The sequence below is a fragment of the Loxodonta africana genome, chromosome 9 (genome assembly GCF_030014295.1).
Source record: "Loxodonta africana isolate mLoxAfr1 chromosome 9, mLoxAfr1.hap2, whole genome shotgun sequence".
In the NCBI taxonomy this organism is placed as follows: Eukaryota; Metazoa; Chordata; class Mammalia; order Proboscidea; family Elephantidae; genus Loxodonta; species Loxodonta africana.
The window spans coordinates 14575860-14597461 of record NC_087350.1 but is presented as its reverse complement, the minus strand read 5'-3'; the positions used below and the strand labels follow the sequence as shown (position 1 = coordinate 14597461).

General features: G+C 40.7%; 1 protein-coding gene across 3 annotated transcripts in view; it reads left to right on the top strand.

Annotated features, from left to right (window-relative positions):
* FAM120A (family with sequence similarity 120 member A) overlaps positions 1 to 21602 on the top strand; it is a 189080-nt gene that overhangs the window by 151439 nt on the left and 16039 nt on the right. For 2 of the 3 annotated variants that reach the window (XM_010600637.3, XM_064291051.1), the window contains exon 12: positions 15879 to 15993. In XM_010600637.3, the coding sequence (XP_010598939.3) occupies positions 15879 to 15993 (115 nt within the window). Of the gene's footprint in view, positions 1 to 15878; positions 15994 to 18565; positions 21575 to 21602 lie in introns of those variants that run through there. The other variant, XM_064291052.1, reaches the window with a different exon arrangement.

The following is a 21602-nucleotide window of genomic DNA, read 5'->3' as shown; positions in this document are numbered from 1 at the left end:
CAGAGGGACCTCATACCACCAAGAAATCAGTGCCAGGAGCAGAGTGCATCCTTTGGACCTGGGGTCCCTGCATTGAGAAGCTTCTAGACCAGGGGATAATTGATGACAGGGATCTTCCCCCAGAGCCAACAAAGAGTGAAAGAGCTGGCACCCTGAATTTGGACTCGTAGCCTCCTAAACTGTGAGAGAATAAATTTCCCTTTGTTAAAGCCATCCACTTGTGGTATTCCTGTTATAGCAGCACTAGATAACTAAGACAGAATTTGGTGCTGAGAGAGTGGGGTACTGCTCTGACAGATACCTAAAATGTGGAAGTAGTTTTGAAACTTTGAATGGGTAGAGGCTGGAAGAATTTTCAAGTGCCTAATACTAGATTACCTTGAAGAGACTGTTGGTAGAATATGAACATCAAAGACAATTCTGGTGAGGACTCATAAGGCAATGGGGGGAACTGTTACACTGGAGTAGGTGCAGACAGTGGGAGGCAGCAGTGGAGAAATGGCAGCAGCAGAACCAGGAGACCAGCACAAAACAGCGCTGGAGCCGACCCATGGAGCGAGAGAGCTAGTTGCCTTTAGCAGGAGGCTTCCTGGCAGAGTGAGGGTGCCTCAGGCACTTATCAGTGGAGCTAAAGAGCTATGGAATGCTTGCCACAGCAGGGGAGACGGAGGAGGTGATGAGACTTGAGAGGCCAAGGAGCCAGGAAGCAGATGCTGAAGAGACAAAGGAACAGAGGAAACAGAGCTCCCTCATTCTCAAAGGGTAGGGCCATGACCTCTGGGGTCTTAAAGGGTAGAGTTGCCTCACAGATAGTCTAGGGGAGTGGAACCACCTAAATTGGAGGGAACAGAGTTGCTGTTCCGGTGGGCCTAGAAACAGAGCTGAAGCCCACGGCTGAAGGACCTCCTCTCCGAATCCAGGAGAGTATGGCCAATACCTAGAGTCTGGAGGACAGGGCCATTGTCTAAATAGTTTCAGAGAACAGAGGATTATTTTCAAAGCCTTGAGGGCTAATGTAATGTGTTCTGCTCACTTGCTTCTTGCCTGTTATCCCTTCTTTTCCTCCAGTTTCTCCCATTTGTAATGGAAATGTATAGCTTCTGGCTGTTCCACCATTGTACTTTGGAAGCAGATAACTTATATTCTGAATTTCACAGACGAAGAGAAATTTTTGGATTTCGGATTTAGAGTTGATTTAAAACTTTCGCTATGATATGATGGGGTGAATGTGTTTTACAAGTGGCAAGGACATGAGTTGGGGGGGCGGGCAAGGGGCGGAATATTATGGATCGAATTGTGTCTCCCAAATGCGTATGTCAGCTTCACTAGCCATGATTCCCAGTATTGTGTGATTGTCCACCATTTTGTCATCTGATGTAATTTTCCTGTGTGTTGAAAATCTTACCTTTATGATGTTAATGAGGCAGGATTAGAGGCAGTGTCTAAGTCATCTAGTGCTGTCATAACAGAAATATACCACAAGTGGATGGCTTTAACAAAGAGAAATTCATTTCCTCACAGTAAAGTAGGCTAAAAGTCCAAATTCAAGGTATCAGCTTCAGGGGAAGCCTTTCTCTCTCTGTCAGCTCTGGAGGGAGGAGGCTTCCCCTGGTCGAGGAGCTTCTCAGGCGCAGGGACCCCATGTCCAAAGGACAATCTCTGCTCCTGGTGCTGCTTTCTTGGTGGTATGAGGTCCCCCACTCTCTGCTTGCTTCCCTTTCCTTTACCTCCTGAGAGATAAAAGGTGGTACAGTCCACACCCCAGGGAAGCTCCCTTTACTTTTGATCAGGGAGGTGACCTGGGTAAGGGTGGTGTTACAATCCCACCCTGATTCTCTCAACATAAAATTACAATCACAAAATGGAGGACAAGCACAGAATACTGGGAACCATGGCCTAACCAAGTTGATACACACATTTTTCCGGGGACATAATTCAATCCATGACAGGCAGTTATGTTAATGAGGTAGGGCTCAATCTGCAAAATTAGGTTGTATCTTGAGTCAGTCTCTTTTGATACGTAAAAGAAGTGAGCAGAGAGACGGGGTACCTCATACCACCAAGAAAGTAGTGCCAGAAGCAGAGCGCAGCCTTTGTATCTGGGGTCCCTGCATTAAGACGCTCCTAGACCAGGGTCGCTATGAGTCAGAGGGCACGGGGTGGGTAGACCAGGGGAAGATTGATGGCAAGGACCTTCCTCCAAAGCGAACAGAGGGAGAAAGCCTTCCCCTGGACTTGCACCCTGAATTTGGATTTGTAGTCTCCTTGATTGTGAGAGAATAAATTTCTCTGTTAAAGCCATCCACTTACGGTATTTCTGTTTCAGCAGCCCTAGATGACTGAGACATCTCATAACCAGTAAGGGTTCATGTTTGAATGAGTTCCTTCATGCCTTTTTTTCTGTTGCACCTTGTGGGATTTGGCAGTCAAGAAGCCAACGATGAGTGTAGTTAATAGTTTTGTCTGAATAAATGGGCAGAAGCCAGATTACATTTTTCATTATGAAAAGATTGAGTTGTTTTATAGTGGGGGAGAGACACATAGGATCAAGAGTGAGTTTTCTGGTTTGGAAAGCTAGACACAGTTTTTAGAAACTGAAAAGGAGAAGCTTGTTGAGGGCAACGTGATGGGAAGAGATTTGGGAGAAAGTGAGAATGACTAGTAGGACATGGTCCCAAGAAGGAAGGAGAGCATGGAGTCAGGACACAAGTAAATGAGTTAGCCCGCATGCACCACCCATCTTCTTCCACTCAGGGAGTATTTGCCTCCCTTCTGTGTTTTGGGACACTTGGACAAGAAAGAGAAAGAGAACATACTTCATGGTCTCTGTCTTACTGATGTGGTAGGAAGCACTGCCAAGGCTGTTGTGGACAGATCGAGTAAGGGATCTGAGTTGTTGAGGGGAATGGAAGAGGGAGCTGAGCAGGTGGCCCCACTCACTGATGTTTGCCTCTCAGGGGCTGTGGGCAAACGTGTGGCAGCAGTGGCTGTTTTCTAGCAGCACGCTAGGCTTCTGTGCAGAAGCAGAGAGACCCATCCTAGCACTGCCCCAGGGTTGCAGTTGTAATGGGCCAGTGTAGTCACCGAGGGTGCCAGGCAACTAACAGTGCCGGTCTTGTGCAGTAACAGCTTAGATTCGGTCCAGGATGTGCAGAGAGCCACCACAGAGATGGGGGTCCCGGGACTGTGCGTCTCAGACACTGGAGAGCAGGGTGAGTGGAGAGGTAGTCAGGGAGGGCAGAAGGCAGGGGTTGGAGGAGGAGACATTAGAGACACAGTTGGATGTGAACACAGAACCAGGCATGACCCTTAGAGTGAGGAGAAAGATCAGAACCTGCAAGACTAGCCTGTCATGTGCATAGTTTTTTCCCTTTAACTTTTTTATTTTGGCATAATTCCTGACTTAAAGAAAATTTGCAAGATTGGTACAAAGAATTCTTGCATCTCCTTTACTCAGATTTCCCATATGTTAACATTTTACTACAGTCACTTAACCCTTCTTTGAGCATGTGTGTATGTGTGTGTGTTTTGCCTGGATCACGTGAATGTAGGTTGCAGACGTTACCCCTAAGCGCTTTGGTTTGTGTTTCCTAAGAACATGGGTGCTTCTGTTAGTCAGAAATTAATACTGATACATCTCATCTCCAGGCCTTATTTGGATGTCACTGCTTGTCCCAATAATGTCTTTTATAAAAACCAAAAAGCCAAACCCAGTGCCGTGGAGTCGATTCCGACTCATAGCGACCCTATAGGACAGAGTAGAACTGCCCCATAGAGTTTCCAAGGAGGACCTGGCAGATTCGAACTGCTGACCCTTATGGTTAGCAGCTGTAGCACTTAACCACTATGCCACCAGGGTTTCCCAATGTCTTCTATAGCAAAAGAAAATCTTGGATCGTGCTTTGCATTCAGTTGTCATGTCTCCTTCAATCTGGAGCAGATTCTCAGTCATTCTTTGTGTTTTATTTATTTATTTTTGAAACTTGTTTTAAAGACTTGTTATTTTGTAGACCACGCATCTGCAGACTTCCTCTTAAAGGTGCAGATAGGAAATACTTCCATCTTTGTGAGCCACTGAGTCTCTGTCACAGCTACTCAACTCTGCTGTTGTAGTATAAAGGCGGTAAACAAGTGGACGTAACTGTTATGCAGTAAAACTTTGTTTACAGAAACAGGTGGCCAGCCCACTGCTGTAGATTGCCAATCCCTATTGTAGACATCTCTCAATTTAGATCTGTCTCATTTTCCTCGGGACTAGATTCGGTGTATGCATTCTTGCGGGAACACCACAGCAGTGATGTGCTGGTCTTCACAGTGCTTCATAAGCACATTTGCTTTTACTAATGGTGATAACGTCGATCCGTTGATTACGGTAGTGTTTGCTGTGTGTGTATGAATATATATGTATGTATATTTACATACACATGTTTATTTTAAATGTTGGATTATGACAGTAATTGGGATGGATAGGGGAAGAAGATATCAGTCAAATCCCTAGAATTTCTGGTAAAAAACAAGGAGGGTTGGTATATAAGAGAAAGGTCAAAGTGAGGGAGAAGGCAGGTTGTACAGAACAGAATGGAAGATCCTTATGAGGGATACATATGTGAACAAAATAGACAAGGTCCTTTTCCAAAAGAATGTACATTCTTGTGAGAGGACAGAAAGCAGAAAAATACATACAGTTATATTCAGATTGTATTCACTCCTGGAAGAACCTAAACCAGGGTGGGGGTGGGATTGACATAATAATAAAAAAAACAGGGTTGAAAGTATAAGACCCCAAAAACAAGAATAAAAAAATTTCATGTGTCTGATCTGACAACATCGTAGAATACCAAATTGTTTTTCCACAAAGATCAGCTGCCCAGCTCCCTACGATGTGCCAGTTGGTCAAAATTTCTTTTATATGGGAGACAGTCATCATTGGTCCCAGAATGACACAGCGCCCTAGCAGATGGGAACAAGCGGGTCCTGCTTTGCTCCTGGCGCAGCTATAGCTTTCTCTGGCTTTCACCCTTCAAATAGACAGCTGCCGTGGAGTCTACTCCAACTCATGGCACCCCTGTGTACAACAGTTGCCAGCATGTTTGAGTTCATTGTTTCAGCTACGTTGCCAATTCATCTCACCAGGTGTCTTCGTCTCCCTTGCTGGCCCTCTTGCTTCACCAGACTCAATGTCCTCCTCTAGCTGTTGATGCTCCCAATGATGTGTCTAAAACAAGTGAGTCTGACAGTGTAGAAGTAGACCACCAGGCTTTTCTTCCTGGTCTCTCAGTTCAAAGATTCCACTGAAACTTGTCCACCATGGGTGACCCTGCTGGTATTTGAATACTGATGGCATAGTTTGTAGCATCACTGCAAACACACAAGCCACCACAGTAAAACAAACTGATAGATGGTGGTTCATGCTTAAAGAGGCAATGAAAAAAAGGTGATGAAGGTCACAAACTACAGCATTAGGAGGATTCTAGAAATTATCTAGATTACCCTCACATTTCTGTGGTAACAAAAATTAAGTCCTAGAAAGATTAAACAACTTTCTCAAGGTTCTGTAGCTGGTTAGTACATCAGATAACATTTTTATACTCTGCTAAATTGCATTGAAAAGAATACGTAGAGAAAAGTTTTCCAGAAATTCCTTAGGTATATTTAGTAATATAAAGGGGATCTGAAAACCATTCTAAATGCACAGGTAACAATAGCATGGATAAAGGAAATAATCAAGAGTAATTCTTACTTTTATTCTTAACTATAATGCCATTATTGCTGTCTCTGTTTCATGGTATTTAAAATTTTTTATCTTTATAAACATACTTTATACCCTTTCTGCACCCAGAAAAGCTTTCAGGGGACAGAACAGTGAAAATAAGGTAAATATTAACTTTGTTCAGCGATAAGTAGAAAGCCAAGTGAAGGAAATAGCAGATACTCTAACCAACAAGGCTCTTTGTTGTTACGTGCTAAACTGAGTTCTGAGAGTCTTAACCTCTAGGAAAAAACGGGAAAGATCTTGAAAAATCCAACTTGTCTCCAGTGTAATTTTTTTCTGATTCAAATTTTTAAAAGTAACTCGTACCATGGATACTTAATGCAAAGAATGTTGTATATAATATTATCACAATCTCGTTAACGGTAATTTTTTTTTTTTTTTAGCTAAAAGGGGAGGCTTTCTTCATATTCGCTGCTTCTTGCATTAAACCCTGATTGAAAATAGGATCATTATATTTCAGATTTACAGCACTCAAACTTTTTTGTTTGTGAGCCCTCAAAAGAATTTTGAAAAGTTATGTACCATTTGGACATTTAAGTTGACATATAAAAATTTCCACTGAAATTTTTAAAGTTTTTGTTAATTAACAAAGATTGTCGTTTTTATCATGTTGTAAATATTGACAGTAATAAAATAAACATTTTATATCATTTTCATGGTTAAGGTTTGTGCTAACTTGGCTGGGCCATGATTCTCAGTGGTTTAGCAGTTATGATATAGTTTGGCAGCTGTGTAATGATGTAGTCACCTCCATAATGAGATCTGATATAATGTAATCACCTTCACAATGAGATCTGCTATTTGCAGCCAATCAGTTCAAAAGGATTTTCCTTGGGGGTGTGGCCTGCATCCAGTATATGCAGACTTTTTGAAAAAGCTCATGGGGCTTTGCTCATTCTGGACCCTGCATCCGGCTGGCCACCTGACCTCTGGTTCTTGGGACTTAAGCTAGTAGCTTACCTGCCAATCTTGGGATTCATAAACCTCTGCAGCCTCTGAACCAGCGCCCTACAGTCTTTCCTGCCGATTTTGGGGTCGTCAGCCTTGCAGCTATGTGAGTCAGGAGAAGCCTACAGTCTGATCCACAGACTTGTGACTGTTTAGCCTCTATAACCATGTAAGCAATTTCCTTGATACAAATCATTCCTCTCTCTTTCTGTATGTGCATGTATGTATGTATATACACACACACATTTACATATAGGAAACCCGTCAAATCCACCAGACACTCCTTGGAAACGCTGTGGAGCAGTTCTGCTCTGTCCTATAGCGTTGCTATAAGTTGGAATCAACTCACTGTTAACAGGGGGATGCACACGCACACGCACACACACACACACACACACACACACACACGCTTCACTGGTTTTGCTTCTCTAGAGAACCAAGTTTAAAACACTTGGTACTGAGACTGGTTCTAGAGAAACAAAATTGAAAGAATGAGTTTTCTAAATTGGCTCTCAAGCCTGTTACTCTTAAAGATGTTGATGACTCTGCTTCCAGTAGTAAAGAGGGCACTGCTAATCTATGGCATGAGGTGACGATAGAAATACACAAAATATTGCCACCAATAGATCAGGTGTTAATGAGAGGCGAGGCTCTAGGTGATTGCATATTTGATACTTTTCTACAATTTTATCAGAATAAGAAGTACAAGGAAGCTGGCTGCTTGGTCCTACTTTCGCTAGAAAAGGTGGTGAAAGAAAGAGGTGAGCTCAGGGCTTCAAAATCCCAGCTTAGGCTCCACATAAATGACTTCAAAGTTGCCACTTATAGTTTGAAATAATGTCTTATTTCTTGTAGTAACAGAATTGATATTGCCGAAAATCAAACCCAGAGTCTTATGGTAAGAGTGGCTGAATTACAACAGCATTCGAATTCCCAGCGTCATGTAATGTCTGAAGTTAAAGTGAGGGCATTGATTGGGAAGAAATGAGATCCTGAAACTTGGGATGGGGACATACGGACAGATAATCGGGAAGCTCGGAACACTAAGCCCCTAAATTGCATTGAATCACTCCCATCTGAAGAGATGATGACATCTTTGTCTGCTTAGTGACCCTCCCCAGTAAACCATTACCCCTCTATTCCCATCTGATGAGATTAACCCAGCTGTGCCTGAAGAGCCTTTGAGCCATCCCCTGGGGACGTGTCTGGGGTATTGCCTGAAGGAGATTCCTTATAAGACCGAATGTTTTCAGAACATGTCCCTACCGCCCATATTGGCTTCTAGACCTATAAAGAGACTTAAGTCCCAGCGAACCCCAAAAGGTAAAGTACAAAGCTACACTCCATAAGAATTGCTTGACTTTTTAGATTTGTGCAGAAACCTAGGGAATATATGTGGGAGTGGATATTAATGGTGTGGAATAATAGTGCAAGGAACATAAAGTTGGATCAGTCTAAGTTTATTGATGTGGGCCCACTAACACAGATTCTTCATTGAGTGTTTCAGCTTGAGAGGTTAGGAAAGGATCTAATAGTTTACTTGGTTGGCTTGCTGAAGCATGGGTTATGGGCTGGCCTACACTAAATTAAGTTGAAGTACCACACCTGCCTTGCTATACTGTAAAGAATGAATCCAAATACTTAGGGAAATTGGCATGTTAGAGTAGACATACTAGGTTAGACCCACGGATCTACACATAGAGTACCCAGAGGACACACCTTTTACCACAATGGTGAGGAACAGATTTGCGAAGTGAGCCCCAGTATCCTTGAAGACTGCCGTGATTGCTATTTTATGTAAGTCAGATATGACAGTGGGAACTGCCCTAACTGAATTAAGACATCTCACTACAATGGGACTGATTGGACCCCGTGGTAGTAGTGGCCAAGTGGCAACACTCACTCAACAGTGACAAGGTGGGTGTAGTTACCATAACAGACAGTGGACACAAAGCAATGATCAGAATAGTCTGACTCATGTGGACATATGGCACTGACTACTTAGTTATGGTATACCTAGGAGTGAAATAGATGGGAAATATACTGAATGTTTATTTGATCTGTACAAGAAGAAAAATCCTAGGTTAAGTCAGTGGCAGTCTAACTCGATTCACCAGCATAGAGTCATGACCCCTCAATCAATACCCAGACATGCACCAGTTTACAGACCCTGAAACCCTTGAATGAAGGGGAGGTCGGGTACCTGTCAGGAAGGACTGCGCTACACTGCCAAAAGTTTATACTGTTGATCTTTGTCCCAGCCTTCTCCAAAGTGATCTACAGCATTTTACAAGAGTGGCTGTTCATTGGGGAAAAGGAAATAATCAGACTTTTCAGAGATTACTGGATACTGACTCTCAACTGACACTAATTCCAGGAGACCCAAAATGTCACTGTGGCCCAACAGTTAGAGTGAGGGTGTACGGAGGTCAGGTTATTAATGGAGTCTTAGCTAAGGTCCATCCCACAGTGGACCTAGTGGGTCCCAGGACACATCCTGTAGTGGTTTCCCCAGTTCCAGAATGCACAATTGGAATAGATATGCTCAATAACTGGCAGAACACCAACTTTGGATCCCTGACAAGTGGAGTAAGGGTTATTATGCTAGGAAAAGCCAAGTGGAAGCCATTAGAACTGCCCCTACCTAGGAAAATAGTAAACCAAAAAAGCAATACAATATTCCTGGGGGGATTGCAGAGATTACTGCCACCATCAAGGACTTGAAGGATGCAGGGGTGGTGATTCCAACCAAATACATGTTCATTCAACTCACCTCTTTGGTCTCTGCAAAAAAGAAAAAAACAGATGAATCTTGGAGAATTACAATGGATTATTGAAAATTTAACCAGGTGGTGATTCCAAATGCTTCTGCTGTTCAAGGTGTGGTTTTGTTGCTTGAGCAGATTAATATGTCTCCTGGTACCTGGTATGCAGGCTAGTGGTTTTTCTCCCTACCTGTTTCAAAGAACCACCAGAAGAAATTTTTCTTCAGCTGGTGGCATGGCCAGCAATACACTGTTACTGATGTACCTCGGGTATATCAACTTTCTAGCCCTGTGTCATAATTTAGTCCGCAGGGGCCTTGATCGCCTTTCCCTTCCACAAGATTTCACAGTGGTCCATGTTATTGATGGCATGCTGTTGGACCTCGTAAGGAAGAGGTGTCAATGACTCTGGACTTACTTGTAGAACATTTGCATGCCAGATGGTGGGAAATTAATCCTACAGAAATTCAGGCACCTCGGTAAAGTTTCTAGGGGTCTGGAGTTTTGGGGCCTATCAAGATACTCCTTCTAAAGCGAAGGATAAATTATCGTACCTGTCCCCTCCCACATCTAAAAAGGTGACACAACACCCTGTGGGATTCTCTGGATTTTGGAGGCATCACATCCCTCATTTTGGTGTGCTACTGCGGCCTATTTATCGAGTGACTTGAAAAGCTACTGGTTTTGAGCAGATCCCAGACCGAGATAAGGCTCCGCAATAGGTTCAGGCTGCCGTGCAAACAGCTTTGCTGCTTGGGCCATATGATCCAGCTAATCCAATTGTGCTTACAGTATCAGTGGCAAATAGGAATGCTGTTTGGAGTCTCTGGCAGGCCCTTATTGGTGAATCACAGCACAGACCCTTAGAATTTTGGAGCAAAGCCCTGCCATCCTGTGCAGATAACTACTCTCCTTTTGAGAAACAGCTTTTGGCTTGTTAACTGGGCCTTAGTAGAGACTGAACACTTAACCAGGCCACCAAGTCACTATGCGGCATAAGCTACCCATCATGAACTGGGTGTTGTCAGATCCACAGAATCATAAAGTCAGATGTGCACAGCAGCACTCAGTCGCTAAACGGAAGCATTATATATGAGATCAAGCCTGAGCAGGACCTGAAAGCCCAAGTAAGTTGCATGAGGAGGTGGCCCAAATGTCCATGGTCCCCACTCCTGTGACATTACCTTCCATCACCCAGTCTGCACCTGTGGCCTCATGGGGAGTTCCTTATGATCAGTTTACTGAGGAAAAGAAAACTCGTGCCTGGTTTACAAATGGTTCTGCACGATACGCAGGCACCAGTCGAAAGTGGACAGCAGCAACACTACAGCTTCTTGCTGGGACCTCCCTGAAGGACGTGGTGAAGGGAGAGTCCTCCAGTTGGGCAGAATTTTGTGCAGTGCACCTGGTTGTTCACTTTGCTTGGAAGGAGAAATGGCATGTGTGATTATATACTGATTCATATGCTGTGGTCAGTGATTTGGCTGGATGGTCAGGGGCTTGGAAGGAGCATGATTGGAAAATTGGCGATAAGGAGGTATGGGGAAGAGGTATGTGGATAGACCTCTGTGAATGGGACAAAGAAATGAAAATTTTTTTGTCTCTTGTGAATGTGCAACAAAAGGCGACTTCAGCAGAGGAGAATTTTAGCAGTGAAGTGGATAGGATGATGCAGCCTCTGTGGGAACCAGGCATCCTCTTTCCCCCAGCTACTCCTGCCACTGCTCAGTGGGCTCGTGAGCAACGTGGCCATGGCGGCAGAGGTGGAGGTTATGCATGGACTCTGCAACGTGGACTTCCACTCACCAAGGCTGACTTGGCTGCAGCCACTGCTGTGTGCCCAAACTACAAGCAGTAGAGACTAACACTGAGTCCCCAATAGGGCACCATCCTTTGAGGTGATCAGCCATCAGGTTGATTACATTGTACTGCTTCCATCATGTAAAGGGCAGCGTTTTGTTCTTACTGGAATAGACACTCTGGACATGAATTTGCCTTCCCTGCATGCAGTGCTTCTTCCAGAATAACCCATGGACTTACAAAATGCGTTACTCACCGTAATGGTATCCCACACAGCATCTTATCGGATCACAGCACAATGAAGTGCAGCATTGGACTCATGCTTGTGGAGTTCAGCTGGCTCAACAGAATGACGGAATGGCCTTCTGTAGATGTAATTATGGCCCTAGCTGGGTGGCAGTGCCTTCCAAGGTTGGGGCAGAGTCTTCCAGAAGGCTGTATGTGCTTTAACCAGCATCCAATATATAGTGCTGTCGTCAATAACCAGGATTCGTGGGTCCAGGAATCAAGGGGTGGAAATGGGAGTGGCACCACTTGCTATCACTCCTAGCAACCTGCTCACAAAATTTTTGCCTCCTGTCCTCGCAACCCTATGCTCTCTAGGTCTAGAGGAAGGAATGCTTCCCATCAGGAAATAAAACACTGATTCTGTTGAACTGCAAGTTAAGAATGCCACCTGGCCACTTTGGGCTGCTCATGCCTCTGTTTCAACAGGCAAGGAGGGGAGTTAGTGTATTGACTGTGGTGATTACCAAAAGGAAATCAGATTATAGTACATAATGGAGGTAAATAAAATATATCTGGAATACAGGAGATCCTTTAGGGTATCTCTTAGTACTATTGTGTTCTATGACTAAAGTCAATGAAAAACTATAGCAGCCCAATTTGGACATGACTGCTGATTAACCAGACCCTTTAGTAATGAAGGTTTGGGTCATTCCAGCAGGCAAAGGCCTGTGATGACCAGCTGAGGTGCTTACTGAGGGCAGAGGGAATATTGGGTGGTTTAAGAAGGTAGTTCTAAATACCAACTATGAGCCATGTGATCAGTTGCAGAAACAAGGACTGTAATTGTTATTATTTCTTCCTTGCGTGTGTGCATCCAATATTTTGTTTACTTATAAAGTATGAGATGTTAGCAGGGCTAGTGTTTTTTCAGTTTTATACATATTTTATCATGTAGGCACAAGTATGACTTTATAATTTTCTTTAGAGATTCTGTTTGGTTTAGGGAGATGTGTACAGATGCCACATTGACAGTGGGTGGACTGTGATGGTAAAGGGCTGTGAATCCCAGTGGTTTGGCAGTTATGATGTAGTTTGGCAGCTATGTAATGATGTAATCATCTCCATGTTGAGATCTCCTATTTGTATCCAGTCAGTTCAGTTGAAAAGGAGTTTCCTTGAGGGAGCGTCTAATATATGTGGACTTTTTATCAGTGCTCTTCAGCCCTGCGGTTTCATTAGTCAGGAGAAGCCTCCAGTCCTACCCATGGACTTGGGACTTTGAAAGCTCCACAACTGCGTGAGCCATTTCCTTCATATAACCCTCTCTCTCTCTCTCTGCATATGTATGTGTGTGTATATACATATGTGTGTATATGTGTATACATACACACACACACACCACTGGTTTTGCTTCTGTAGAGAACCCAGCCTAAAACGATCACTCATTTAAATATATCTGATGACATCTAAATACCGTATAGATTTAATATGCATTGTTCATCTGCCTTGAAATTGTATATCCTTTCTACTTTGGCCATATAGTTTTTGTATAAAGTATATATGGTCTGTGTTCCTCAGTTTCCCCATCTGTAAAATGGAATAATAATCATTACTGTCTTATTGTTCCAGTGGCCATTAAATGAATTAATATGGTTAAATGCTTAGACCTGGCACCTAATTTTTTTTTTTTAATTTTAATATTGCATTTTATTTTTTGGTGAAAATATGCACAGGTTTGAAGAACAACTCAGGGCCATTAGTCTTGGGAACTCTTCCAGCCTCAGTAGGTCCAGTAAGTCTGGATTCTTTAATAATTTTAGGTTTTCTTCCACATTTTTCTTCCTTTTAATCAGTATTCTTCTATTGTGTTTCTGATTATAATGTTTAGTAGTGGTAGCTGGGTACCATTTAGTGCTTCTAGTCTCAGGGAGGAAGAGGCAGTGGTTCATAGAATTAGTCTTGTAGTCCAGTTGCTTCTCTGATTCTTGGGTTTCCTTCTTTCTTTTGTCCCAGACAAATAAAGACCAGTAGTAGCGTCGTAGATGGCCACTTGTAAGGGTTAAACTTTAAGTTTAAGAAGTATCTTATGCATATTAACTGGATTGTCCCAGGAGACCATGGACCAATCCCATGGGGCGATTGGTTACGTCTAATTAGTATCAGCATTTGTAGCCCCATCTCCCATTGGGTTGTTGTTACTGTTGCAAAACCGTACACAACCTAGCATATGCCCATTCGTCCCTTTTTCCTAGGTACAGCTTATGGATATCAGTTAATCCATCATACTGTGCAAACATCACTCATGTTCAGTGCCACCTTTTACTATAAACAAAAAGTGACTACTACCTAGGGAGTACTTTTTCCTCTTTCCCCTTTCCATCACTGGTAACCACTAATGAAAATTGGTCTCTATATATTTACCTATTCATGTCATCTCATAAAAATGAGAACGTACAATATTTGTCTTTTTCTGACTGACTTATTACATGCAACATAATGTCCTCCAGGTTTTAAGGTATTTCAGGAACTCATTTTTTTTTTTATTGATGAGTAGTATTCTGTTGTATGTGTGTACTACATTTTACTTTCTATTGATGCATTGCTGGGCACTTGGATTGTTACCATCTTTTTGCTGTTGTGAATAGTGCTGCAATGAACATAGGCATACATACATCTGTTTGTGTCACTTCCTTTAGGTCCCTAGGGTATATACCTAGGAGTAGCATTACTGGGTCAGATGGCAGCTCTACTTTTAGTTTTTTGAGGAACCACCAGATTGTTTTCTACAACGGCTATACCAGTTTGCTTCCCACCAGCAATAGATGACAGTTTAAATTTCTCCACATCCCCTCCAACGTTGTTTTCTTTTTTTTAATCTCTAGCCATCCTAGTGGGGGTGAAACGGTATCTCACTGTAGTTTTGATTGGTATTTGTCTGTGCTGGGTAAGTTTTAGTGGGTGGGTAATGACACTGAGCATCTTTTTAATTGTCTGTTGACTATTTGAATATCCTTTTTGGTGAGGTGTCTGTTCATGCCCTTTACCCGGTTTTTGATTGGGTTATTTGTTGTTTTTTGTTTTGTTTTTTTGTTAAGTTGTAGAGGTTTTATGTATGTATTGGGTTTTATACCCTTGTTGGTTATATTGTTCAATACTGAAACTTTTTGTTTAAAATTTTTTGAAAATACATCATTTAATAAGCTGGAACTTTTCTCCCCAATTAGTTTATGTTCCCATGGATGAATATTAAATATTACAAAAGCGAAGTAGGACTCATCTAATACCATTTTTTTGGTAGCATAGATTTTATACACTTTGAATTTTACTCAGCAGATGGGAATGGAAAGACTTTTGTTAAAATGCATCACAGTTCTTTGAAGTCCTTTTGAGTTGTTCGCAGAAAATCGGACAGGTTTCTATCACCACAAGTTACGTTTAATGATCAGCTGCTGGCTTGATGAGATCCTCCTTCAATTTTGTTGAATATAATGAATTGGGAACCACTGGACTTGCAAAAATATTTATTACTAAATTATTAGTGATTAGTCAGTCATTCGCTTTCTCATGTCAAAATATTTGGAATTGTAAGTTTGGTTAGAGCCCCCAAGGATTTTTTCACCGAGGGCAGTGCAGCATGGGGAGATGAGTACGATAGATGTCTTTGTTTTGTAAAGTAGAAAAGGAGCGGGAGAGTCAACCTAGAAGCCTGGCAGATCCACTGTAGGAAAACTGAAGATTTGGAAATTGATTTTCTTTGAACTGTCCAAGCCAGGGAAGCCTCAGTAAGTCTTTGTGTATCCTGAGGGTTACATGTATCCGTTTTGAAGGCTGCTGCCTCTTAATCATCTGGTCACTGTCTTTCACCCTATTGTCCTTTTCTGCTCCATCCCCACCTGTTCTGTTGCTGCTGGGGCACCTTGAGCTGAAGAGAGTTTGCTCAACTCTTCTTGCTCTTAATTATGAGATTGAACTTTCTTATTTTGACCTAAGATTTGTCTCCTGGGTATCCCTATCTTGAATTAACTTCAATAAATCATGTAAATTGGTATATATAATGTACTTTCCGTGTTTAAAAACCACAACAGCGAAGTATCGAAAATCACTGACCAACTAGTTTTCAGTATAAGTCATTTAGTGTGGTGGTTTTAATTACTGTAAAATAAAAATTATGGTCAGCCCAAATGATAATTAGGTTTTCATTTGTAATTAGCATCAAGTAAAAATAGAAAAGCTGGTCAAGAAATCGTGATAGGCCTTCTTAGCGTGAGTCATCCCCAGATTTATTTAGAACCTAAACAATGGATTTTTCCATGTAAGTGGCGATCACTAAGTAATAACAGTAAGTCCACTTCTGTTCACTCTAGATACATGGTGCAGTGGCCGGGAATGCGGATATTGCGTCGACAGGAGCTTGATGCCTTCCTGGCTCAGGCACTATCCCCCAAACTTTACGAGCCTGATCAACTCCAGGAGCTTAAGGTAATTTATAAGCCTGATTGTATTGTCTTGGGAAGTCTTGCTTTGGATTTCGGTGTAACGCAGCTAACCTTCACTGAGCAGTACTGCTCAGTGTACTAAGCTAGGGGAAAAGGAATATTCCTTTCTAGTTATGCATCTGCCGTCCCCAGATTGGAAATTATTAATTCCACTTTTTGAGATCAAGATTTTTCCTTGTTTACCAATGGATGTTTATTCTTGTTTTTCACAGCAGGAAATAAATATGCCTTCTTTATCTTGGGAGGTGATCCCAAACCCTGGGAGGGCTTGATATTAAGAGTTTTCTGACATCTAGCCAGGATTCTTTTTCTTATTTCATTCCATTGTTCCTAATTACAACTTTAGTTTTCTCTAAAAAATATTCTTTTCCCTTTTAGTATTTTAAGACCCTTTAAAAAAACACTTGAAGAACAGTGTTATGCCGTCATTCTGATGCCCCTGTAGGTAGCATTTAACATCGTGTTCTTTTTAATTTTCCCTTGTAATAATTCCTTTTGTTCCTTCATTGTTTTGACGATTTTCTCCTAGTTGTTACCTAATTTTTTAGTGTGCCTGTCTTTTTCAGTACAGCTTTATTAGTTGCTATGTTCACATAGTTGCAATCGCTTTTTAATTTCTATACTAAACTTTAGAAAGTTCAAGCCTTTTTCAAAGTTAGCTGCATTAGTGGTTCTGCCTTTTCTTTTTATTTGGGGGTTTTTCTTTTTGTATTTGCCATCAGTTATTTACTTATTTATTTTTTACAAAATTTGATTTGTAATCAAGTAATCTATTTTGATAAAACTGCCTTCACGTTTAGATCTCTTTGCCATTCTTTATGAAGGCATTCTTTCCCATTAGAGGAGTTTTAGGCTCGCTTTATAGATTTTCAGTATTCTAAAGTTGGTGCTCCCCTGTTTTGGTAAATTTAGTAATTTATGTATGAACCTCCTCAACTGTGTGGAGCTCAAGTCATTTGTGGTCACCATTAGGCTTTCTGATAACTTTGAGACAAACTAAGTTTAAAAAAAAAAAAAAAAACCCGGTAAATTCACCTCAAATTGTATTCTCTATACATCAAGCTTTCCAGTTTGTGAGATAGAAATTAAAAAAAAATTTTTTTATGTATTTGAATTTAAATTTGTGTTTGTTTTAAAATGTTTGGTCAGGTTTTCCCTACAACACAGAATGGCGAAGACTAAGTACAGATTCTCATTCCTTGTGTTCTTACCCAGATTATTCACCACCACCGTCTTCATTACCAGATTGTGCTTTCAGGGGTGTTGTAAATACTTTTATTATAGTGTGGTGCCATCCCTCTACCTCTACTTCCTGTTTCTCTTATATAGATTTTTACATCAGTATTGACATCCCAGTTCTGAGAATCAGACCACCAGGTATCAGGTATGCCCACTAAGCCTTATTCACCATCAAGTTACTTTGACTCAAAGTTCATCTTATATCCCATATTCCTTTCATTTTTGGATGGACACATAGGGTATAACTTTTGAAAGAGAATTGCACTCTAAGCTTTCATTTTGGTTCTTTTGAGATCTTAGTACTTTCATGGTTTTCCCCTGGTTCTTCATCTAATGCCAGACATTTCTAGAGATGTATTTAGAAAGATGTATTTAATGTATAGCTTACTTCAGTCTCACTCATCGTTCTCTGGGCCTTGCTTATCTGGTGATCTGCAGTTCCCTTTAATAAGGACAGCCTGCACCTTTACGTGCTTCGTGTTCATTATTATCATAAATCCTGAAAACTAACATTTGGGAAGGGAAAAGAGGTAGGTTTTTTTTGTTTTGGTGGTGGTTTTTTTTTAAAAGATTGAAGATCCCTCAGCTATCAGATTGAGCATTGGTAGGAATAATGATTATTTACAAAAATTTCTATGCAGAGCTGAGGGTTCCAAAATTCAGTGATAGAAAAATGAATTTCAAAATTGCTTTTTTGTTTAAAACTTAAAAAATTTTTTATACGTAAAAGCAATGGTGCTTTTTCTGTAGTGCATCATTTCAGTGTTTATGATATAGTCAACTCTTGATTTTGTTGTTGTTGTTTAAGGGTCCTATTGTCCAGTTTGTGGATTGCTCAAACACTGTTTTTTTTCTCCCGTTTATTGTCCACTCTGTCCTTGTAAGCATTGCCATCAACGGAGAAGAGAGAGAAAAGGCCAGTTCTCATAGTTTGGCCTCTTGTTAGCTTTTCTGATAGGAAGTATGGTGGGAAAAGATGTTGAAACAATTAAAGAGAATGAATTTTTAAGGATTTCATTTCATCCATGCTTTCTCCATCAACCATTTCCGTGAATAATCGAGAGTGTGCTGTGTAGTTCCTTGAATACGTGTGACGGTGATTGATGGGCCTCATTTTTTTCCTGTTATATTTTTTAAGAGCTTCTCCTAGGTTACCAGCATGAAATTAAATATTAAGGTAAAATTAGCACTGACCCTTTGTTTTGGGGGGGGATAAAGGAATGAGGAGAAGAACTTTTGTACAATTATGATATTTGTCCAGTTTCTTTCTCCTTTGCTCTTGACAGTCCTATAATTGCCTTAAATTCTTTTAACAGTTTCACATGCCAAGTGCAGAATATAAAAGATGGAAAATGAAGAGCTTTAAAGACAGTATTAGGGACGTGCATCATGTCTGTGATACCTGTAAGAATTATTTTGCATATAGGTAAATATGACAAATTAAGAGTCTGTTGCCCAGTAATTAGAAGTTGAACAAATTAACTGCACTGAAAATTGCTTCTTTAGCTAATTGGGCTGAGATTAAATTTCATACTTGTATTTCCTATAAAGTCAGAATTTTTGTCTTTGTTTCTCTACTTGAGGAACCCTGGATAATATTTTATCTTAGTTGTTATAAGAGAATGAGGTTAGAGTGTGAATATTGCAACTATCTCTGCAATCAAGGATTCAGATTCTGATTCTATATGAGTACCAGTTTTGTGGCCTTGAGCTCTTTGTGACTCAGTTTCTTTATAAGATGAAATATTAATAATAGTACTTATAAGGTTAATGACAGAAGTAAATGAGATAGTACATGTAAAAATGCTTAGAGTAGTGTCTGATACATATTTAGAAATTTCCCCAGACATATTAGATATTATTATCTGTATAATTAACACTTAGGGAAAGAAATACTCAAAAAATTACAAAACACTGTGTAGTGTAACTTTTTTTTTTTTTTAATTCTAGAGTGAGACAAAATCTACACACCAGTTGAGATTTTATCCACATTGCTTAAAAACAGCTTTTATTTTGAGGAATTTTCTTTGTTAAAATAATGATGGTTTTTAATACTAAAATGGCAAATTGTTTTAAAACTGTAAACATCATTTTTTAAAACCCATAAAAGCTCACATCCTCAGCTAATGTTGAGGTCATTTAAAAAGCATATATATGTGAAAAATCCAGACTTCTCCATTCCTCCTGTCGGCAAATTTGTATAATAGTTCTAACTAGGGCGCTTCCGTGTCCATAAGCATCTGCTGTTGTTTCTTAAACTTAGTGCACAGGTAGCTCTTTGCTCAGAAAATGGCTTGAGTTTTCTTCATTAAATAAGTGTTTGACTATGGATGTAACAAACAACAAGAAACTAGATGCTGCTTCATGTTTTCATGGAAGGAAATGTTTAGCATTTTTGTTAAAACATTTGAACAGCAAGCATCTCTAGAGCAACATCAGTTCAGTCATTTCCTTTCCTTAATCCATGGTCCAGATTCTCCTTTCTCTGTGGGGTAGTGTGCTGGGTGGAGGGGGCGCTGAGGCCTGGGAGACTTGGGTCAGCCCCAGGTCCTGCCTCTGTCAGCCTCTGTCAGCCTCTGTATGTGCAGGAGCACTGGGCCTGTTAGCCTGCTTGCCTTCACCTGTGAGCCGGAGGAGAGGCACAGCTCACGGTGCTGGGAGGCAGTGACTTTGTCAGTAGGAAAGTGACCTGCCTGGGAGGAACCACTGTTCCCACTCCTGCAGAGAGAAGGCCCTGAGAAGAGCACAGATACTGATTTTCCCAGCATGAGGGGAGCAGGGTCCTGTGAGGCAGCCTGCATTTATTTCTTGCCCTTCCCCTCAAGCTCACAAGCTAGCGTTTGTCTTCCTACTTTAAAATCAGCTATGAAAAGGGTGGAGGGTCAGCTTTGAGAGAGAGGGAGACTCCCTTTTCCTGCCTTGAGATTTTATATAAGAGATGAGGAAGAGCATTTCTTTCTTCGGCATCTCAGTAACAGGGTAGGGCTACTCTGGAATCTAAATAAATCAAGGGGGGTTGTTATTATTTAATTTTGATCCAGTCTGACCCTCTCTTTCTCCACTTTCTGCTCATAAATTTAAAAATGCATCTTATACCATCACCTTAACTCCCACCTGCCCTTAACTGACAATTTTTTAACTTTTCAACAGCTACATGCGAAAACTAGCAGCCAGCACTGCATAATGGGATTGGGGATACAGATAGATGGTGTTTATAAATATGTGAACATTCTTCTCCAGGTTTTGGAAGTTCTTAACTACATTGACTTTAAAAACAAAAATTTTGGACACCACGGTGTTAGCTGGTAATGGGGAACGCTGACACTGATAGCACAGAACAGCAGGCAGTCACAGAGTCATTCCTGTTTGGCCCTGGAATGATCTTGTTTCTCTTTAGTGAAAAGCCACTTTGCCTGCTGTGACCAGGCATGGCTTAGATAAAACCCCATAAAGACAGCATTTTTGAGAAGCCTTCATCTTAGAATATAAGCATGGAAAGTAGGAAGACCAGAATCAGAATAGAGTTAAAACTTTGCCCCGGATAATCCACAAACTAGGCCTTCATGTACACACAATCAAGAGTTGACTGTATTTCTGTTAGTGCTTATTATCCTGCTCATTGTGTGCTAGGAGAGGGGGTTATAAGCAAGGCAGACACCTAGCACTCGTTCCTGAGTGAAAAAGAACCGTGAAATAGAAATTTATGCTGGGTTATAATATTGTGCATTGTGATATTTTTGTTGTTGCGTTCTTTCATTTATAAGCTATCCATTTCTCCTAAAACATTTTGGCAGTCTCATTAATAAGTTGCTGTCTTAAACATTAATATAAAATAACATAACTATAAAGTACAGTTTTATTTTAGAATGTAACTGTACCATGTAATCTTTTAACATAACTACTTGAAAAATGCAGAATCTTAGAGTGTTCCTTTTTACAACCTTTGTGTTAATATGTTACCAGTGTTTAGAATCTGAAGTGTAAAATTTTATTTCATAAGTGAATAGTGAGATTCTTAACTGCTAAGGAGACTATTAATAATTTATTACCTTGTCATGTGTTAACCTTAAATATAGTATTACTTTAACTGGTGTAATGCTTTACAAATTCCAAACTGAAATATTCCAGTATGTTTATAATCCATTCTCTTGGATTTAAATTTGTCAAATAACATAAATAGTACTTCTGTTCAAATAAGGCAAATGCTGGATTAAAGTAATGCTAGGACTTCTACTTAGTGGTGGTGTTTTGTTGAGGAATAGTCTCTGTTAACCTTGGAGAGTTGTAATGAAAATTTGAAAGACTTAAATACTATAGTACTCTTATTCCATAGAAATTACTCTTTTCAATTTA